The sequence below is a fragment of the Pezoporus wallicus genome, unplaced genomic scaffold (genome assembly GCF_028554395.1).
Source record: "Pezoporus wallicus isolate ANWC-B61680 ecotype Strahan unplaced genomic scaffold, APGP_CSIRO_Pwel_v1 contig_7237, whole genome shotgun sequence".
NCBI lineage: Eukaryota > Metazoa > Chordata > Aves > Psittaciformes > Psittacidae > Pezoporus > Pezoporus wallicus.
Genome location: NW_026635802.1, coordinates 1,481,543 through 1,502,296, shown reverse-complemented (window position 1 = coordinate 1,502,296; position 20,754 = coordinate 1,481,543). Strand labels below are relative to the sequence as shown.

General features: G+C 45.8%; 1 protein-coding gene and 1 long non-coding RNA gene across 2 annotated transcripts in view; one reads left to right on the top strand and one right to left on the bottom strand.

The window, feature by feature from the left end:
* Nucleotides 1-8,310: 8,310 nt before the first annotated feature.
* LOC130593277 (uncharacterized) lies at nt 8,311-9,973 on the bottom strand. Its single transcript, XR_008970772.1, has 2 exons — nt 9,874-9,973; nt 8,311-8,590 (listed from the first exon to the last, which is right to left on the bottom strand). It is a non-coding gene; the product is annotated as an uncharacterized LOC130593277 (long non-coding RNA).
* A 2,446-nt stretch (nt 9,974-12,419) lies between these two features.
* Nucleotides 12,420-20,754, top strand: part of ACVR2B (activin A receptor type 2B) — a 97,073-nt gene continuing 88,738 nt past the window's right edge. Inside the window, exon 1 of the mRNA XM_057398307.1 lies at nt 12,420-12,614. Within this exon, the coding sequence (XP_057254290.1) occupies nt 12,563-12,614 (52 nt within the window). The 5' untranslated portion in view covers nt 12,420-12,562. The remainder of the gene's footprint in view (nt 12,615-20,754) is intronic.

The window sequence follows — 20,754 nt, the reverse complement described above, 5'->3', positions numbered from 1 at the left end:
GATATTTCATACCGAGAGGTTCCTTTTAAATGACTTTAAAGAGCTGTGGCTACTTGAAAGGCAGATTTGCATCTGCCCATGGCAATTCATTCCTATGGTGTCCCCAGGCATAATGTATGGCATGTTTTGGGGCACAAGACTGCTTTCTTACGTGCATCCTCTGTGACTCTTTAGGAAGGATGCCAGCTATTGAGACAATTATTTTGTTACCCATGTTATATTCGGAAATGCAGTGCAATCTCATGTTCTTAGTTTGTTGCTTCAGACACAGCTGGTGGGACTTGCTCTGCATGGACATGTTGAGCTCAATTCAGAACCAACTCTGTGCTGCAGCTAATTAGAAGGTGCTTCTAGTAGGTGAGATACTGGAGAAGAGCTTTAGTCACAGCAAACCATGATCTCCAGCCAGATTCAAATCCACGCCCCCCCCAGCAACTGCAGGAGTGTGTTTTCTACTCTGCACAGACCACACTTATTAATACTTGTGCTCCTTCAGTTTTTTCATCCTTCATTTCCCTTTACATAGTTTTATTTTTCCCAGTCAATAAGAATGATTTTATTCTTTTTTAATTAGATATTTTTTTAGGTTTCTCATAGTAATTAATGTACTTTTCTTCAGCAGTATAACCTATTACAGTAGTTACAATATTAAATCATAACTGCTGCTAGTTATAAGGGACCAAGAAACATAGGTTTTTCAATAGACACTTTGTCTTCATCTTTTGAATTAGTTTGCAGCCTGCTTTACATTTTTGGGCAAGTAATAAGATTTGTTGATTTGAATGAAGAACGATGTAAAAATAAATTGCATTGTACTTTTAATTACATAGACTTAATTTTTGTGGTGACACTCCAGGCTCTCATATAATGTTGTTTAATGTTTATGTCTCCTTATTGATTTGATAATTTAAATACAAAATGTCATTTGCATATTTCTACATTCATTGTTGGGGTGCTGTGCTCCTTAAGGAATCAGGGGAATTCTGTCTTTTCCCCCATCTGTTTCATGCATGTGCAGGCATGTATGTCCCATATTTCCTTTTCCTTTTCTTAGGCACCAAATCCCAGCTACACAGATGCTTTCCTTCTCCACTGCTGTGAGACCATGATCCTCCCTATGCTCGACATTTTGAACCCAGGGGTTTGGTGTGATATGGGCTGCTGCTCCAGGAAGCCCTTTTTCTGGGACTCCTTGAAGATGGTTGAAGATAGTGGTGGGTAGCTCAAGAGCTACCACTGGGCATGTTAGCTTTGGTGTGCTCTTTCTTCACTTGGGAAGTCAAACACACAGCACAGAGTGGTTTGAGTCCACCCACCCCCTGTAGAGGACATAGTAGAAGCAGATCTTGCAGAAGTCCACAGAAACCATAGGATGAGCCCAGTTAGATCTCTTTTGTTTTAAGGTGAGGATGCTGTCCTTACTGCTCTCCAGACGCCATTCAGAAGTAGCTATGAGAATACAACCAATCAACAACAAAACTTCAAACCTTTCTTCCTCCATCAAAACCAACGTTTATGACCACCCTCTTCCACTCACCTCAGCTCTATCGGAGTGAAACCATGTTCATGGCACCATCCTACCCGAGGCAGTCTTAGCCATCTTTGTGGACTGGTTTTGAGGTGTTTGTCTTTAAGTTATAGAGCTCCAGGCATATTTCAGAGTTTCTAGAAGTTAAGCAGAATTAACTTTTCTTTCAAAAATCCATCATCATCAAACTGTTTTCCCCTCCTCTTCATTAATGATTTACTTTCTGTGGAATAAATGCACCAACTGAGGACAGAATCATTATTAAAATCTCAGTTAACAACACAATATTACTTTGGTCCTTTCATTTCCTCCACTATTATAAAATTCAAGATTCATTTCATCTATTAATATTAGCAATCTATTTTTTTTTAATTTTGAGAAGGCACAAATTAAAGGGGGAATGATATTATGGAAGCAGCACTAGAACTTATTCCTTTTTCTCTAAAATCTATTTTTTCCCTTCCATCAGTTCTTTCTTTGCATCTAATACTGACTTCTTTTGTATTGATATTCCCAGTGACTTTATTTGGTACCTGGCATTATACCCATGGAAGTCAACTGGAAGAGGCCAATTAGACTTCCTTGGAAGGTGATTAAAATTACGGGTCAATGAAAAGCTGAAGACTGGCACATGGGTTTGGGAGCAAGGGAGCTGGGTTCTGGTCCTAGCCCTGCCACAAAATTGCTCTGTGACCCTGTGCAAGTCATTTTATTTCTCTGTACTGCAGTTTCCATGTGTTTAAAGTACGAACAAGAGTGTTTGCTGCTCATTATTCAAGTCTCCTAGCAAATAAAACGTGATGCGTAAGAGCTAACTGAGCAGAAGGCACAGATCCTTCTCTGAAGGAATCTATGTCCTACAGTACAGCAGCAGACAATGAGGACAGGGCAGAACAGAGACACATTCTGTTTTCTGAGAACTCACAAATTGCTCCTGTTCCCTTTATAACAGATCGTTGTTGGTGGGCTCTAATGAAATTTCCTTTGTGCCTCTCTAACTCTAAACATAACTGAGATTTCCCTGCATTATTTTACATGGAAAAGTTCATGTGCAGCACTTTTTGTCAAAGAAAGACTGGACTTTTAATGCTCTAGAGTAACCACCTTCTATGGTTACAGCAAATTTATTTCTTAGCTTGTTCTGGCACCCCTACAATCCTAGGAGCTAGATATGCATGTGATTGCTCTGGCAATCCACTAGACTGCAAACAGGGGATTGCTATTGTAGCAGGTTTTCGCAAACGCTGAAGTGCTGAATTGCAATGATTTCAGTGGCAACTGGAGGAAGTAGTTTGATAAAGCCTTCTAAGAGGCTCCCAGTACAATCAACAATACCTCAACCATCCCTGCAGGATCTTTGTCTTAATGCCGTCCTGCACTGACAATTCCACAACAGCCTGCGGGAATACTCCTGTGCTGAACTATCCATGGCACTGGAAAGCTTTTCCTGATCTTTTACCTACATCTTTTCTGCTGGAGCTAAAGGCCATTACTCGCCCTGCTTGCAGAAGGTACAAGGACGCACCACGCTATTCCTCTTTGCTTCAGCCTTGTATGTACTTGGCAACTTGCTTTGTCTCAGCTTGGTCCCCTCTTCAGACCACAGACTTCTCTCTTTCTCAGCCTTTCTTCAAAGGCAGGTTTTCTACAACTCAAATCATTCTTTTTGCATCTCTTTGGGCTTTTTCCCTGCTGACCCATATCTTTCCTGAAGTGTGGAAATTGTTCTTGAGCCAAGACACCACCATTGCCAAGTTTAATGGAAAAAATTGTCCCGTGCCTTCTGCAGCATGCCCCTCTGAACAGGCATCCCAGGAGGACTGCTGGAGTTTTGCAGGACTGGATTTCTGCTGTACTCCCAAGCATCACAGCCCCGGATCTTTTTTTCTGCATGGCAGCAGCCTGGCCAGTTGCTTCTCATCTTGTATTTGAGAAATTGATTTTAACTCCCCTGCCAGGGAGTGAAACATTTTAATTACTTCTGTGTATAAAGCCTGCTGCTCCCATTCTGATCAGGACTTATCTCTTAAGTAAAGCAAAGCCTATCAGAGATCCTGCAGAAGACTGAGCTGAAACCCAGGCCACAAGAATACTTCCAACCAGTACTTCTGCCACAAGGGTCCTGCACCTTTTTCATCCTTGTCCTATGCCATCCTTGTTTTAAAAAAAATCTCCCTCCATTATTCCTGAATTATTTTCAAATTTGGTGTAGCCACTTGCAATCATTTAAACTATTGTAGCTGAATAATTAAGGGTCTGTGTACCACCCCACAGCATCCACAGGCCACAAAAAATGGGATTAAAAATGAGACTAGTTGCTTGATGGGGATTATTGATAATTTTCCTGCTGCCTGTTCTTGCTTCTCAACCCAAAGGAGTGGCATTTGGTGGCACAAATAAAAGGACAAGATCAGTGGCTTTTGAGAGCAAGGGTGTGTTGAATGGATAAGGGGCCAGGAAATGCAGCGCAGTCTTCCTGCCAAAGGACCTAATCCCAATTTAGGGGTCACCAAGATACCTATAAATAGATAAAAACTTGAGGCTGACTACAAAAATATCTCTGTCTCATTCTGCCCATGCCAGGAACCCACAATACCCTGGCATCACAGCCTGCAGGGCTGGCTGCTCTCACTTGTGAACACATTTATCACTGATAATATGCCAAAATGTCCACTGTTGAATCTGGGGAGCGTTGGGAAGCACAAGTGTGACTGAGCGCAGCAAGATTTTACCTGCATCTGTATGGGCAATATGTCATTCCTGCCTGTCTACAAAACTGAGAACCAGTGGCTGGATTCTTAACAGAATAGATTCTGTATTTTGCATTTTTTATGACATGTGGTATGTCCTATGCTATAAAGCTAAGGAAACAGTCTTAGAAAGGGTATTATGTCAGCTGGGCAATAAGCAGTTGATAGGAAGGTAAAAAGGTAATACCAAGGTGGAAGCCCATGAAAGCCAGAAATTGCTTGGATGAGTCTGTCAGGGAGCCCCCCATGATCCCAAAGACCTGTGGTGTAACTGGAGAGCTGAACCTAGAGACGTCCCTCAGAACTGAGGAGAGCATGCCAGAGATGCATGGGAAATCTAGGACTTCAGCAACTGAATTTAGCCCCTGAGATACAGCCAAGCAACTCAAGGGATGGAGCAAGGGTCATGCTGTGCAGCCAGAAATATGAGGAAGGGACAAATGAATTTGCCTGTTTTGGGTCTGACAGGCTGAAAAGAGACAATCTTCTAAGGGGAAAAAGCTGGAGCAGAGTGAAAAGGAGCAATCCCTCCCCAACATGCTCAGCAAGGACCAAACTGCAGGAGGTCAGGCTGAGGTTATACAGGAGGGAAGATATTCTGCAGGCAAAGCTTATGATGCCCTAAGAGTCTGGAGCACTGTGCAGTACCCAGGACTGCAGGAAGAGCTAGGTTGAACAGGTGCTGCCAAAGTGAGGATAGGCTGGATGGCACCTGAATATTCCCACTTGCACACTGCCAGCTGCCACAGTGTGGGAAGAGTTTCATCCAGGCTGTTTACACCAGCATTTCCCTTGATGAGCAGCAAGGACAAACACTTTATGATGTAAAAAACAAACTCTGGTCCCAGTAAAGACAAAAGGAAAACTACCTCGCTAGCGATGTCCAGTTCATTACTCAATACCATGTAACACAATAATGTTGCGTTTTAAAGCTTAGTGCATCTGCTATTTATACTGTAGTCTTGAGTGTTTACCACCTCCTGCTACTGGCAGTAGAGTATTTGCCACAAAAGCTTAATTATTTGCCTTCTCTGAGAGGGTACTTTTTGTGATTAAAGCCTTCCTGAGAGTAATGTAGGAAGCACTTGGCCTCACTGGGCATTCTTATAACCTAACCACTGAAATCTGGGACAAAGGCCAATAATCTGGGTTAAACTCTAAAAATACACCAAACACTCCAGGACATATTTTGTTAGCCCTTCCATACATGTCTTGAGTGTGTTGGGAGGCATGAGGCCACAGGTGAGAGTAGTGGAAGTAAAGCCCGCAGTGTGTTCTGGCTGGCTGCAGGAGGGACACAGATGCTTTTCTTACGCAAAGCCATTTCAAAGAGGGGCACAGCACCTCCATATGAACCTTCCCATTGTTAAAGCTTAATTGCAACCAGTTTAAAAACCCCAAGTCTACGTTTTTAAATAGAATACTGGAATTTGAAAGATGTTCTGCCCAGGGAACACCTAGGGAGGGAGAAACATGAAGGAGTTGGAGAGATGACAGGCCTCTGCTCTAGGCTGCTGTAGCCACCATACGCACTTTAAAACACCTGCATTGCATTTTCAGGTAAAACATCAACAGCTGAAGACAATGTGGGTAAATACCTACTGGACTGTTTTACAGATGATGGTAACTTAAATGGATGGGGCTAGGGAACAGTCTAAGGGCAGTAACTGAACATGCTGTTCTCACTCTGCAGATTCAAGGGTTCTGTTGTATTCCCAGGCTCTTTTTTAGGTGTGGCAAAACCCCATGGGATACGCTGGCAGCCACCCAAAAGAGTGCAGCACTTAAGGCTGTCCTAGCCTGGTCCAAACACACTCCAGCACAGAGGTTTAACACCTTGCCCTTCCCCTGCCACCCCCAGCTGTTATCAGCAATGTCGGCTGTTGTGCACAGAAAAGTGGAACAACCAGGGTGACTCAACAGCTCCTGAGCCCCAAGGTTGCAGCACTGTGCACTGGCTAGCCTTACACCAAGGATGGGAAGAGTTTCTCTTGCCCTTCTGCTTGTCCATCTCATGTAGAGGCTCCGTAGGTAACTTCTATGCAAGCAAAATGATCAGATGATGGGACCTGTACTTATTTACCTTCAGCTTTTGAAGGAAGGAGGACAGAGCAAAACATTAATAGGTTGCCATTACTGGAGGCTGTCACAGTCACTAGCAGTGGCACCAAGAAATGATTCCGGTGCTACTACCCCCAATTCTGGAGCACATTTTCCTGACAGGAACCCAGGCAGTCTTAACATTTCAAGCTAGAAGGGATTTTGCTGCTGTGGCTCTTGGTAATCTGTTTGAACGGTTGGTAAAAACATCTTCCGCTGAATTTAAGGTGCATTGACTTCAACTCCCTGCAACACACACTCTTAGAAGAGAGGTATTTATTTCTTTTAATGAGCTAAGCACCACCAATGCTGTATTTGCATTTTACAGGGAAACTGAGGCAGAGATCTTGAAAGCAGGACATTAGAATGAATGTCTAAAGTTTGGTACTGTAGTCCACTTATATAAATATCATGCTTTTTGTGACTCCTGGCCACTGGCTCCTGAAACAGCCAAAGCTTTTGTACCTGAGGTTCAGAGAAGGCTCTGTGAGCTGCGAGAGCAGCACAGCCTTATGTTTCAGGGGAATTTGAATACGGGCTTCTCATAGTGCTGAAGAGCACAAGACAAAGCCAGAGGTCACAGTAACCTTAGGTACAGTGAATCTCAATGAAGGAAATACCTGAAATGAACCTCGAATATCAGGCAGACCTTTGACGCTATGTCCTGGGTTAAAAAAAGATAGAAAATGCAGTCCTTTACCAATTAAGCATACACCGTCATTTCAGAATTAGTCATATGATGTCCGTAATCCTCCTTGTCTGAGCAGAGGAGTCTCCAGCTCAAGTGTGGGCGTGCTTTGGTACCCATCGAGCTGGTGGGACTTGCGGATATGCATTAGAGCTTGGATTCTTCTTTTCAGGGGCAGTAATATGCTAATAGTACAGCTACCATCCAGTGCCAACCGCCCTCCAAAGCCTTCTCACAATTAAGTTCCCTGCCCAATAGGCCAGACTTGCTCTCCTGGATTTAAGTGGAAATGATGATACGGCCACTCTGCTGGTTACAGTGGTAAAAATAATGAGCTATGTCCCAGAAGCCCTAACAAAACCCACAGATGAGTAAAGCAGTGCTAAAGACTGAACCTGAAGAAAGCTTTGGTACACGGCTCTGACACTGTCTGACATGTGCCAATTGCTGGTATTTACACTTTGATCAAAATACAACTAAGAACCAAAGGAAGAGTTCACATTCTGGAGGATGGCAGAACTCTCGGTTTATGGGCATCTTGGTAGCAGATCCCTTTGCTTGGTATATTCCCCTTTAATCTGTCAACATCGGATGCCTTGCTCTTTAGTCAGAGCTAAGAAAAGCGATCAAAAAATATAGTTTAGGGCCCTTTCTGTCTGTCATATCACTCACTATTTTTACCAGTTGCACTGAAGCCAGACCGCAAAGGGCAAATTTGTCAGTGTGGGTGGGCTTTTTTAGTGCAAAACCCAAGGGCTCATACAGACAGTAGCAAAGACCATCTGCATCCACGTCTGTAAGTTCAGCCTCTAATTTAAAGCTGCTTCAAATATAGAAATTCCAGCAAAGTTAATTGTAGCTGCATTATGGAGAGGTGACAGCAGTGAGTCCTTAGAAAGCTGGGGAAGGTTTAAATCTGCCTCAGGTCTGTTCCTGTTAAGAGTCAGGCAAAACCACCAGAAGCAGAGTCAGGCTAATGCTGGGTATAAATCCTAGTGGGAAATCCTGCAGGTGAGGTGCTGACCACACAGCAATGGAAAATAAGGATAAAGCTCTCTAGCAAAACCACCTTTCCTCCACATGTTGAGAACTGTGCAACATGGCTCTGCCATATTAATTGGTCTGTGCTTTTAAAAGCTTCCTAATTCTGCTCACAACTGGGAACTTAGCTTACTGTTATATTAGGAAACTCCTTCATGGTGTGGGTTGCTTATTACTGAGAAGCATTTAATTACAATAAAACGTGTAGTTAAAGTGACAATTTATTTACTTAAGGTTATGAATATAAATTGTTTTCTCTTACCCATGCATTTTGAAATGGGAATGTAGAAGCTGGGATCCCAGGAGGTTCTTTAGGCTGGGTGAATTCCTACAAGCAGCTTTAGGAACTGATACAGACACTGCAGCCTGTGAACCAGTTTGCCATCTCGGGGCCACAAGCCATGTCTCACCTGTTGCAGTTACTGCAATTTTGGTTAAGACGACTGGAAACGGGTCCCTTTGCTTGCACCAAAGCTCTGTAATCTGCAACGAACCAATGCCAAGCTGAAAAATAAATTCCTGTTACTGAATACTTGAAGAGATAAAGGAAGCGTTGGGTCCCCTTCCCTGAGTATTTTTCATGTTTTATAACACCTCTGCCAGTATAAATTTCCATTCACTGAAGAAATTACATTTCACGAGAGCTACAATAGGATTTTAAGATAAATGACATGTGAGCATTGCAGTTTTGTACAGGCTTAAGTGATCCAAGTATCTTTATCATGTGCCAGGTATCAAAATACATGAATTTGACTTGTTACAACAGTCACACCACAAAGATAGAGTGTCATATGAGACTGCAAAGCACAAAGCCATCTTAGCTAAAATTTCTTTTAGCATGTGAGGGTTTTTAACTGGTAAGTATAATTATTTAAAAATGGTCCCAGCTGTGCAGCTCTAATGGTAACTGGGAACAGAAAAAAGCTCTTGAAAACACTGCTTGTGAGGGCACTTCGTGCAAGCACTGCCTGAACACTTGCTACCTTCATTCATCCCTATTCTGAAATTCTTGGAGGCTGACGAAGTTTTTAAGTGTCATCTTGCTGAGGCTGTAACATTATCTCCGGTGACAAAACTCACTCCTGGGCTTTTTATGTTGCAAGGAGAGAAAACATTTTAGCTTTTCAGCAGGGTAAACATCTCCCTGTGAAACAATGTACACAACACAGGCTGCAATTTAATAAACGAGAAATCAGGGTATCATTTATCCCTGGGCAAAAACTGCCCTGGGTCCAGTTCTCTTGTCAGTTTGCTCTTCACAGCATCGCTGTGAAGCAGCACACTGTCCAAGAGCAAAGGACCACATCTTATTGGGTGGCTTAAGGACAACATCCCAAGCACTATGGACCTGTTTCCTCAAAAGCAATGACAGCCATGTGATAAACGTGCTCCCAAGTCTCTGCCTATAAAGCACAAATTCACGTACTGTGGAACAGGGCTTTTCATAGCACAGAGATTAAAAATAGGAGCAGCGCTGGCCAGGGAGCATTTAAGTTTGGGCAGGGACAGAGCGCAACCGACTACTGTGTTAGCCAAGCTGCCTGCTCCCCAGGGCTAATATTTTCTTGGTATGAATTAAATGTCTCATTTTAGCTAACTGTGGGGATGCCGGTACAGTGAAACACTGGGTCTTTTTATTGCCCCACACATTTCTCCATACTTGAGCCATGTGGTAGTTCTCATAACTTGTTTGTTGAATGAAATACACAGCAATGACCCATTATTTGCTTTTGAATGAAATAAGCAACCGTATAGGAAATACTGACCTATTACTTGTCTCTTCTCTTGAGGATCCCAATGCATTTCAAGCAGCTGCAGCCCATGGCAAAGACATTCCTTCTCATTTAACTACTTTCCATTCCCTTTGCTGTGTGCCCTTGTCAGTGACTTGTTCCACGAGTGTTTGGCGACAAAAATCAGTCCTTGCTGTCTCCAGATTACAAATCTAAACAACCCTGCTTGTGGGTGCTTGTTTATGCATAAGTAGGGGTCATCCCTGACCAATCCCTCTGACAGACATGTCTCCTTCTTATTTTCCACCCTCAGTTTGACTAACTGGGTAACTTTACCCACCTTGCTTTTTCCGTGCCACAGACCTGCCCAGCACTAGCTCTTTGTGAGCTTGTTTTTGCTGCTTTTTACTCCAAAAATTATTTTCTTGAGCATTTTTTGCAGCTTTACCAATTGCACTGCCCAGTGGTGCATGCTTTAGCTGTAACTTTTCCCTCCAAGAGTATCGCGTTTGAAGTCACGACTGCTATACTCCTGCCAATGTAATTCCTCTTTACTTACACTGAACATATGAATGAGGTATGATACCATGAATGATACTATTAATCAGTTTATTGCAACTGCACCTAGGAATCTCATTCACAGTTAAGACATTGTTACGCAAGTGCTGTATGTATATAAAGAAAGACTCCAGCTTCCAAGATGCTACAAGCCCTTACAAAAGATTCCTGAAGTTTCCTGCAAACTTCTTACTGAAAAAAAAATTTACTTATTTCTTCTTGAAACAAAACACTTCTCAAACTTTGAAAAGGAATGATTCAGTTTTACTCTTCTCTCCCTCCAGAGGAAAAAGTAAACGCTTTTAGAAACATTTTCAACCTTACTCCCCATAGCACAAACTGGAGGGAGGTGACCTGCGATTCACCACTGTGTGCAGGAGCTGCACGTCTGTGCTACAGCCTTTTCCCCCATGAGTCAGTGGACCTCGCAGGCTCCAAGCCTTGGGAATGACCCAACTCCAGCATCTTTCGTTCCTCTTCCTTCCCCTTGTGGTGCTCCCTAATACCATATTATTTAGTTATCATTAAAACAGGTTGTGGAGAGAGTTCGATTCCTGTAATCCCTGCAATACAGAAAACCTTATTAACCCTGAAGCAGCCTGGGAATTGATTCTGCTGAGGTGGCCCTTCTGCCCTGGCACTCCTGGACACTGTCCCTGAGCCATCGCTACTGCAAGATCTGGGGGTCAAGGGACATTTTTGCGTGCGGGGGCTCCGGGGTAGAGAAAACACATTCTCACCAACCTGGAAGAGAAGGATTATTTATTCCATACAGACAGGGTATATCCCCACCCCCGAGGGGGTCCTCCCGTCCTTCTCCGGGAAGGCGGCGGGCACGAGGGGAGGAAGCTTCACCCCTCAACCCCATCCTCCCCATTTCCCCCGCTCCCTGCCCCCCCCAACCCCCCCCCCCCCGGTCCATCCCGTGGGGGGCGGTGCTCTGCGGGGCGCGGCCTTGACGGGCAGCGCCGCTCCCCACTCAGCGGCCGCGGAGCCCCCGCGCCGCTCCGCCCCGCTCCAGCCTCTTTGTATCAAACATCCGGGTTTCCCCGCTGGCTCCGCTTTGGCTTCTCCCTTTTTTTCAGAAGCCATTTTGGAACCGGTTCAGCTTTTTTTTTTTTTTTAATTATTAAAACCCCCTCCAACAACAACAACAACAAACCACAACAAACCTCCCCTTTCCCCACAGCTGCTTCTTCTTTTCTCTTCTTTCCTTTCATCCCCCCGCCGGTACATGGCAACACCCTGCCCAGCCCGCGCCCGCCACCCCCTCGCTCCGCGCCCCGCGCAGCCCGCGATGCCGCGGCCCGCCGCCACCGGCTCCGCTCCCCTCCCCTCCACCACCACCACCACCACCACCACCACCACCACCACCACGCTGCCGGCGCTGCGCGGCTCCTCCGCGACCTCTTGCCTGCCGCTAAGCACCCGCGCTGCACGCGGGGCCGGTCACCTCTCATAGTCCCGCCGCTGCCGCTTGCTGCCGGCGCCGGGAGCGCGTGTGCGTTGCGTTGCGCGGGGAAGCGGAGCGGGTGAGTGTGTGTGCGCGTGTGGCGCGCGCGCGGACATCCCGCGCGCCTCTGCACTGGCCTGCGCGTGCACCACCACGGGGACAGGCGGGGGGGCGTGCGCGCGCGCGCGTGTGTGCGCGCTCTCCCGTAGCGCTGGGGGAGCCGGAGGGGCTGGGTTGGGAGGAGGAGGAGGAAGAGGAGGAGGAGGAGAAGAAGAAGGGGGTGAGGGGAGGGGGGAGTCAGTGTGTGGTGCACGCCGAGCTCCCAGCACAAAAGCCCAGGAAAAGAAACTCTTGGAAAGCTCGGAGCGAACGCCGGGGCCAGGCAGGAGCAGGTCGAACCGTCCGGGGCTGTTCCTCTCCACTGGATACATTTTGCAACTGCGAAGGAATTAAATCCGATTTTTTTTTTCTCTCTCCCTCCCTCCCCTCCCCCGTCCCTCCCCCCTCCCCCAGGTTTTTTGCCTTTTTTTTTTTTTTTCTCTTTTTCTTTCTTTTTTTTTTTTTTTTTTTTTTAAGCGCGAGAGAGCGCGGGCAGAGCCTCGCGTCTCCCCCCTTCTTTCACTCTCTCGATCTTCGTATTTTTATTTTTGCTTCCCTTGGGGATAGAGCGGCACACGAGGAGGAGGAAAAAAAAAAGAAAAGTAAAGGAATATGATTGCTTCGTGGCTGACTTTCGCCTTGCTTTGTGGAACTTTCTGTGCAGGTAAGTGCATTTCGGTGTGTTTACCTCCCGCTCGGGCTTACGGTCGCCTCTCCAAATGCAGAATTGAATGGGCCGTGCAATTATTTGCAGCCACCCTCCGAAACAGAGCAGAGCAACCAGCGAGCCTGCGAACTGGGGAATGTCCCCACCGCTGCCGTCTGCTTCATTTGCTTTATTATTGTTGGGGGGTTTGTTTGGTTTTCTTTCTTTCTTTTTGCTTTTCACCCCCTCGCTCCCCCCCCCCCCCCCGTTTTCTCCCTGCTCGCAGGACGAGCCTTCCCGTGCTGCTGCTTTTTGTTCCCTTCAGGCAGCCTGTGGGAATTAATAGCAATGTAAACACGGCGCGATATCGAGGAAACTTTACAAAAACGGGCATTTACTTCTGAGCGGGTGCTCAACCGGAGAGGTTGCAGGGGTCGTGTGTGTGTTTGTGTGTGTGTGTGTGTGTGTGTGGAGAAGTTGGGAGCAGCGGGAGGAGACCTGGGGGTTGCTCCGAAATGGTGCGGGGCCGCTCAGGTAGTAGCCATGTGTGCGCTCGCTCCTGCCGGGCTGCGCGTGTGTAACCCGAGGGAGGTGCAGAGGAGTTCCCCCCTGGTCCTCAGAGGACACCCCCACCTCGCTCCATCGCAGCCCCCCGGGCTACCGCGGTCCCGCTGGGGTTTGCCTGTTAGCGCGAAACGAGTCGTTTGGGGATGGCTGGCGCTGGGGGGAGCTGGGAGAAAGTTGGGATAAAGGGGGTGTGCGGGGCGGGAAGGGGGTGCCTGGGGGAGTATCTCCCGGGAGGGGGCTTTTGCGGCAGGGTTGTGTTTGTTTAGTGTGTTTTGCATCCCATTTATTTTGTGGAACTGGACTGGCCCCCAAACTTAGGCTCCAACCCGCGGGGTGTGCGTTTTGCCGGGGGGCGCGGGGTGGAAGTTAGCCGAAAGCCCGGGCACTGCCGGGGGAGCTGTGGGTGTCCCAGGCAGCGCTCCGGGGGGGGGGGGGGGGGGGTGTCGCCATGGGGTGCCCCATCCCGCAGCCCTGGGGGGGGGGAGGCAGAAGAAGTCAGAACGCCTGTTTCCCTCCCCAGCACTGAAAACGCGGGCACGGTTGAAATCCCCGCGCTCCCCACTTTCCCTCCTTGTTTTAATTTTTGTAATTATTATTTCCTCCTCTATTCCTTTTTATTGATGCACAAACCGCGGCGGCAGCAATTTTGCCCTCCCCGGCCCACCCCCCTTGCTGGTCACCACGACCCCTTGACACCCCTCCTTCGGGGTTGAGCCCCCCGCCCCGGCGCTCGGCAGTGACTTGTTTCGGTACCTCCATTCCCCAGCCCGGGGTGGTGGTTGGATTTGGGGGTTGGTGGTGGGAGGGAGGGCTGTTTGTGGCCGGGGAGGTGTGCTGCTTGTGGCCGAGGGTTTCCCGGGGGCAGGGTGTGGGAGGCGGCAATGCTGCAGCCGTGCCCTTCCCTGCTCCGCGATGGGCAGCCGGGGAGTTCCCGGCGGCTTTGCCATCGCGGCTTCATTGTATTGCAAAGTGGGTGGGAGTGGGAGGGGTTCCCCGCGTGTCCGTGTCCCCCGGCCCGGGGAAGGGGCTGCCCGGGGGGGCGGCGGCGGGGCCGGCCCCGGGGCGCTCCTGCAGCCGGGCTTCCTTTGTTCCGAGTGCCCATTAAATATGCACTGCCACCGCCTGCCTTTGGCATTATAAACACTGCCATCGCTTAATTATTTTTTAAGTCACACCGAAAGTGTGAGGCGGGGAGGGGAAGGCAATGAAAAGGGAGTGGGCAATAAAAATAAATTAGAAAAAATTAATTTGATGGTGAGCAAAGCCAGTTTAGGCTTTTTTATCTGATCGCTGGGACACTTGTACGCAGCTTTGTTTCCATGTGTTAGGAAGGGGGTTGTGCGGTTTTGTATTTACATAGCAGTGCTGAGGGAGAGCAGGTATTTTGGAAGAAGCAGGCGGGGTGTGTGTGTGTGTGTGCCATCAGTATTCGTGGTGCTCGCCGTTGCTATCATCACAACAGCTCTCTTGGCTGAAAAATTCTATTATGTGCATAAAGGAGATTTATGGTCAATGTATTTTCTTTCCATATATCTTGGAATCCTTTTATCTCGGGTGATTCAATAAAAGAGATGGCTTCCGGGTTGGTTTTTTTTTTTTTGTTTTGTTATTTTGTTTTTGGTTTGGGTGTGGGGTTGGTTTTTTGTTTGGTTTGGTTTTTTTTTTTTTTTAACCCGATCCTATGGCTGTGTGCATATAGTGGCAGAAATGGAAGTTGGAGGAGAAAAAACGATTGCGTTAAAAAAATTAACCCTGAAAGCTTCTTAAATGTATCATGTTACGAAAAGGATAATGTGATAGGGCATAACTACGCTGACTTTTTCTCCTCCCCCTGAAAACGGAATAAAGAAACCCTAGAAAATGAATATAATTCTGTTTATTTGGAAAAGTCCCCTGGAATCATTAAATCAGTGCATTAGCAATTCTGTAAATCCCTCCCTCTCTTTTAAAGCTTTTATTTATGAGTATTTATCAACATGATCTTCATTGTCCAGCTTTTCATAAAGCTCTTCAGTCAGGGGAAAAAAAATAAACAACCCCAGATACCCACAGTTGCAATGTGTTGCTGGGATTCGTAGCACCCGGCTTTGCTTGGAGTATGTCATTTGTGTGTGTACATGTTAGGACTCTGAGAAAGTGGTGGGCTTTTCGAAAATCGCTTGACCTCCATTGTTGATGCTTCTCTCATCGCTACCTTGGCTGGCTGTAACAAAGCAAGCACGGGCTGCTGTTCTTTGCAGAAAAAAAACAAACCATAAAGAAAGAAAGAAATCTGTTATGCTTAATTTTTGGAATACTGAGGATTCATTGAGGAAAACATTATGTTCATTTTTAGCCCTTTGTTTGCAAATTTTTCTGCAGCCCAAATGTTCGGAAATCATGTTTTAATCTATGAGCTTTAGAAAATACAGAAGGTGTAAAAGGATTTGTCTTGCAGAATGCATTGCTAACACGTTTTCCCGAGCCATTGCATTACTTTTATTTTGGTGCAAGTTTAAGTAATGCCATGCAGCAATGAACTGTGCTGCAAATGGATCTGGTCTCCTCTTTCACTGTCTTGTATTTATCCTCTTGTGCTTGAGAAGGGGAATAAAACTGGCTTCATTAGCTTGCTAATTAAACACAATGAAGTGCATGGCCCAAGGTTAATGGCAATGGCCTTTAAAAACACAGAACTCTTGAACAGGTGTTTGAGAGATATATTTTTTTAATCTGTCATCAAATCTAGATAATTATACCACCGAGATAACCATTGTCACAGTTCTGTGGAGAAGAAAATGCTATGTTAGAGATGCGAGTGTGCAGTGTATTATTTTTAGTGGCTTTATTTATAAACACCTCTCCAGGTCCTGCCCAGCTTGTGGTTTAACTTCCCTTTCCCCCCTCCCTCCCTTCACTATTTCAAAGCATCTTCTGCATGTTCCCTTTGGTATAGGCTTTTGTGGATGACGCAGGGTTAAAAATTCAGTATCCCTGGACAGGAGTGAGAATCTCTGTCAGCCTGGGTAGTTAGCTGAAGTATTTACACACTGAAATTTCGGCCATTTCTTGTGGTTTTGAGCAGCCCATCCAGGCTCTAACGCTCCTGCTTGTTTGATGAGATAGTAAGAAACAGGCAATTAAAGTGGAGGTCTCTTACTCCCTGCATTTGAGCTGTCACCAGCCTCCTGTCCATTCTGGTCTCCATCAGCTAAAACACGCTTGTCAGGGTTTTTTTGTGCTTTACATGACACAACAGTTGTAGACCTCCCCTGCTGCCACTGAATAGATGGTAGAGAAGAAAGAAACAGGCCGGCCTCACTTTTTTCTTTCTTTCCTTCCTTTTTCTTTTTCTTATTTTTTATTCTTTTTAAAATTTTGTTCTGTTCTCTCCCTCCCACTGTTTCCCTCCCCTTCCCCATGCACTCCTCACTTTGTGGCTCACCTAGAGGGGTTCCCTTACTTTGCCAGTTCTGGGAAGCAGGACTGGCACACAGGCTGAGAGGGAAAGGCAGCCTCTCATTTGGGCTGAGAGGGGCAGGTTTTGGAGTGTTGGTAATGGGATGATGAGACCAGCCCAGGAATCCCACTGCTGTGATTTCCATAGTGCCTGTCCAAGGGTTGGGTTGCTCTACAAAAGCGTTGCAGTTGTGAAAGGAACCAAGGGATGTCTATCTTAATTTATCAAGAGTGAAGGAGGTCAATGGAAGAGATGGTTTGAGGCTGGGCATCCAGCAAAGGTGTAATTGTGCGCACTGTCCACATGGTGCTTGTTCCTAGAAGGAACCTTAAAGGTAAAATAAATAGGAGTCAAAGTTACTCCACTTCTGGGCTTTGTAGGGGAACGTGTTTTGGGCTGTCAAATACCAGGGCCTACTTTGAGACGCATTTCTAAAATTTAATGTTAGTAGTAGTTGACCATGTGGAGCTGCACCAGAATGGTCAGATGGGATTTTAGTAGCACTGCATCTTTCAAGCCCCAGAATATATAACATCTCTCTACCAAACACACCCAGGGTGATTATTTCAAGCTTAACGCAGTAGCTGTAGTCTGAAAATTGTGGAAGCGACTTGATAACTTGCCTGCTTCTAGCTGTGCATGACCAAGGCAAGGTAATTTGCTGGATGCCCCTTTTCCAGGGAATACTGCACTCTGTACCAGGCGCACGGCTCCTCCTTATGGTGCTTTCCATCCCTCACCTGGAAATCTGCGTATGCAGCCCCACTGGCCAGGTGCTGAAGAAGCATTACTGTGATTGGGAAGGGCAAAGGCAGGGGAGAGAACCTGGTTGAGTTCAGTGTTAACATAGACCCAAGTGAAAGCCCTAATGGCGTCTTGCCTTCAGCTTCACTGACTGAAGAACTGCTTATGCACTGAAAGAGTCTAGTAAAGGCAACTCTTATGAAGTCAGTTTGGTTTTGTTGAGTCAGTACCTGCTTCAGAGTTGGCTTTCCCTTGCTGTTGGGCTGAACAAGTGCTGTTAAAAAGGCATCAGTGTCATCCAGGCTTTTGGTCAGCTGTGGATAGCGTGGTGCCATGCCTCGGCACTACTGCGGTACCCCAGCTCCAGTGCTCTTGCAATGACAGAACATTGTGGGAAGTTGGGAAATGGGAACTGCAGAGAGTGATCTCTGCTTTAGAGGTGTTATCTTTCCCTTTTATCCTTCCTTGGCCTTTGATTTTAAAACTAGCAGGGGTGTGTGATTTTCTTGCCTGGCCAATAGCAGTGCCTGGATCTGAATTATTCAGTGTAGCACTTGGCATTCTGCACCCTGTTCCCACTTAAGCTCTTTTTTCGCCTGTTTCTTCACGTGAGGATTTTCACATCAGTGAAATTGGATGTGTAAGAGAGGTGTTTGTGGCCGCAGCATTCATCAGTATAAGCTCTCCTCTCCCCTGCCTTTCCCCTCCATTAAACATTGAGGATCAACTAATGTCTAATCTCTTCTCTTCATTATTACTTCATTCTGAAATAATTTTGTATCCCTTTAGTCATTTGTTCCTTTAAGGTATATTAAAAATAATGTACATAAATTCCCTCTCCCAGATCTTCCATGTAACTTTTCTTGGAGCCACTGAAGTCAGAGGGGCAGAGAAGTAAATTAAAGATGAAACACTGCCTGCATTCTGCAGACTCAGCACATTTTACCCTTAGATTTAAATATAACCGTTGGTCTTTTTCACCAATTTCATGTTCTTTTTCACTCTGTCATCTTCCTCCTTTACTACAGTATAGCTTCAATTCAAACTAGAAGTTAAGAGCAGCAATTCTCAGTGTACACTGAAAATAATAATATGCTTCCCTCTAGCACACAAGTGCCTCTTATTTTGCCAGTATTTGAGTCTTTTCTCCTTGATTATGTTATTGCATGTGGCATTGGTCCATCATGCTACTTAAGAAAAAAATGTTACTGATGTCTAGGTGCCTTAAAAAATGCCGCTTCTCTTTTGGAAAGTGCTGTTTGTGTCAAGAGAAGGTCCCTGCCCCAAAAGCACCGAGCAGAGGGGCCAAGTATGAGAAAACGTTACTGTCTGCAAGTACGCCTTGCTGCATTGTTAAGTGGCTCACCCAAGGTCACACCAAATATTTTGTACCTATACCAAAAATGTAAGCTGCATGAGGAAGTGTTTCTGTGTCAGGTGAGATCAGGCTTTGACCAGGTAGTGCACTCTGGCCACCTTATGTGATATATGTTTATCTTTTTTTGGTGACTTTGGAGATGGTTGGTGTGGTTTGGCTCTTGGAGAAGATCCTTTTCTCTTAGGTTGGGTTACCTGCAAGCAGGGACTGGCTCATGAACACAGGTTTGTAAATTTAAATAGAGAAGAAACATAATAGAAGGAGTGACCCTGTTGCTGGAGGAAGATGTGAATTACCTGTTTCTCGTTAATAATTCTGCAATTTCCAGCTTGCTGTGCCGTTTCATCACAGGTTTGGTTTTGTATTGGAGGAGAGTTCTGCAGGCAGGAGGCTGCTTGGAGGAAGGCATGGGGCTGGGTTGCAGGCACTGAGCAGGAGGCAGCCTAGACTTGAAGCTCACTGATGGGTCTGGGAAGCAGAGGTGTATTAAGGAGCTGAAATGAGCCTGTTAAAATGTTTGCACAAGAGTTGTTAGACATAGAACTTGTATCTGTGGATGTCTGCATCCTGCCCCTATAGTGCATAATTTATGGGATGTAATAAAAGTTTATCGGATATTCCCACCTCTTCTATGGCAGACATTTCACTGAGATCTTGGGAGTCAGTGGCAGGAGTGTTGTTCCCCATTCTCTTGGGTCCACAGCTGGTGCTCTGACCACCACAATGTCCTCTGTTGCCCACCTGGAATGAAATTGGCTGAGAAAAATGGAATGTTCTGGTATATTTGTTAAACCAGAGGTATAATTTTGTTTTCTTTCCGCTGTCTTGGCCTCGTACTAATAGATCTATATGAGTCCGTCCTCTTTATTTAAAGAGAATAAAACACATTCATGAAAAGGTGCAGTGCTTTACAGTGTGAGCTTCATAAATCTTAATCTAAATGGATACTCGTGCAAATTAAGACGTGAATTTTGAACTCTACTCTTCTTGTCTACTATGTGCCATTATGTAATAGCAGAAGAAGAGCAGAGGGTGTGCGTTAATCCTCCAGTAAGGCTGGCAATGGAATGGAAAAATGAGTGTGCCTCCGGCACTTTCCAGACTGATCCAAAATCCCGAGCCTGTGCTAAATGAGCCCCAAACCCACAGTGGCAAAGGCTGTGATCTTTAAGTCTATGGTAGCTGATGCTACTCTGTAGTGTCTTAGTACTGTGACTGTATACCTTTTATTTAAAGCTTTTCCCGCTGTAGAACTTGTTTTCTAACTAGTAGTAGAAGTTTAAATTTTCCATGTGGTGTGTGTAGTGCTAGTGTAGCACTTCTTCCTAATTTATTGCTTCACAAGGTGTGAGATTATAAGCCTTTGAGTGGATGAGAGGGATGAAGTTAGCTCCATTTGTGCCTAATCTATCAAATGGTCAATCTAGGTGGCTAACCCTTCATTCCTCCGACATTATGTATTTAAAAGGCCTTGTGTAATGTGTGCAGCTTTTTTAATTTGGCTTTTAGGAATATTTTGCTTATGCATAATTTACCTCTGCAGACAGTTTTGAATTCCTGGGGAGGGAGGAATGCAGCTATGGGTCTGAAGTGAAGAAATGTGTTCAATCAAGCTCTGTCTCCTTTTTGTGACTTTTAAAAAGGATTTCATAAAATGAGGGCATTTCGGGCTTTTTAAACCTTTTTAATGCTCTTCCCATGTCTTACAGTCTCTGGCCTGCTTCTGCAGGCTGGTGGTTGGTGGTGCAGTTTGGCTGAGCTGTCTGAAAACTCCCCTTTCCAGTTGCCTTGTTTGCTGTTGATACTCCTTTTTCTGGGAAAGGTTTTTTTTTAAATTTTGCACAGCTGATACTCAGGCTTTTCTCTGAGGCAGCAAGCTGAGCTGTACACTACTGAAGCTGTAAGGAGACTATGGTACTGGTCTTGGAGGAGCTTGTGAGCCTTGTAGATGCTCAAGTGCGAGTACGCATTTGCTTTGCTTCAGACCCGCATGTTACTGTGCGGATTTGCCCAAGTCCCTCTGCTCAACA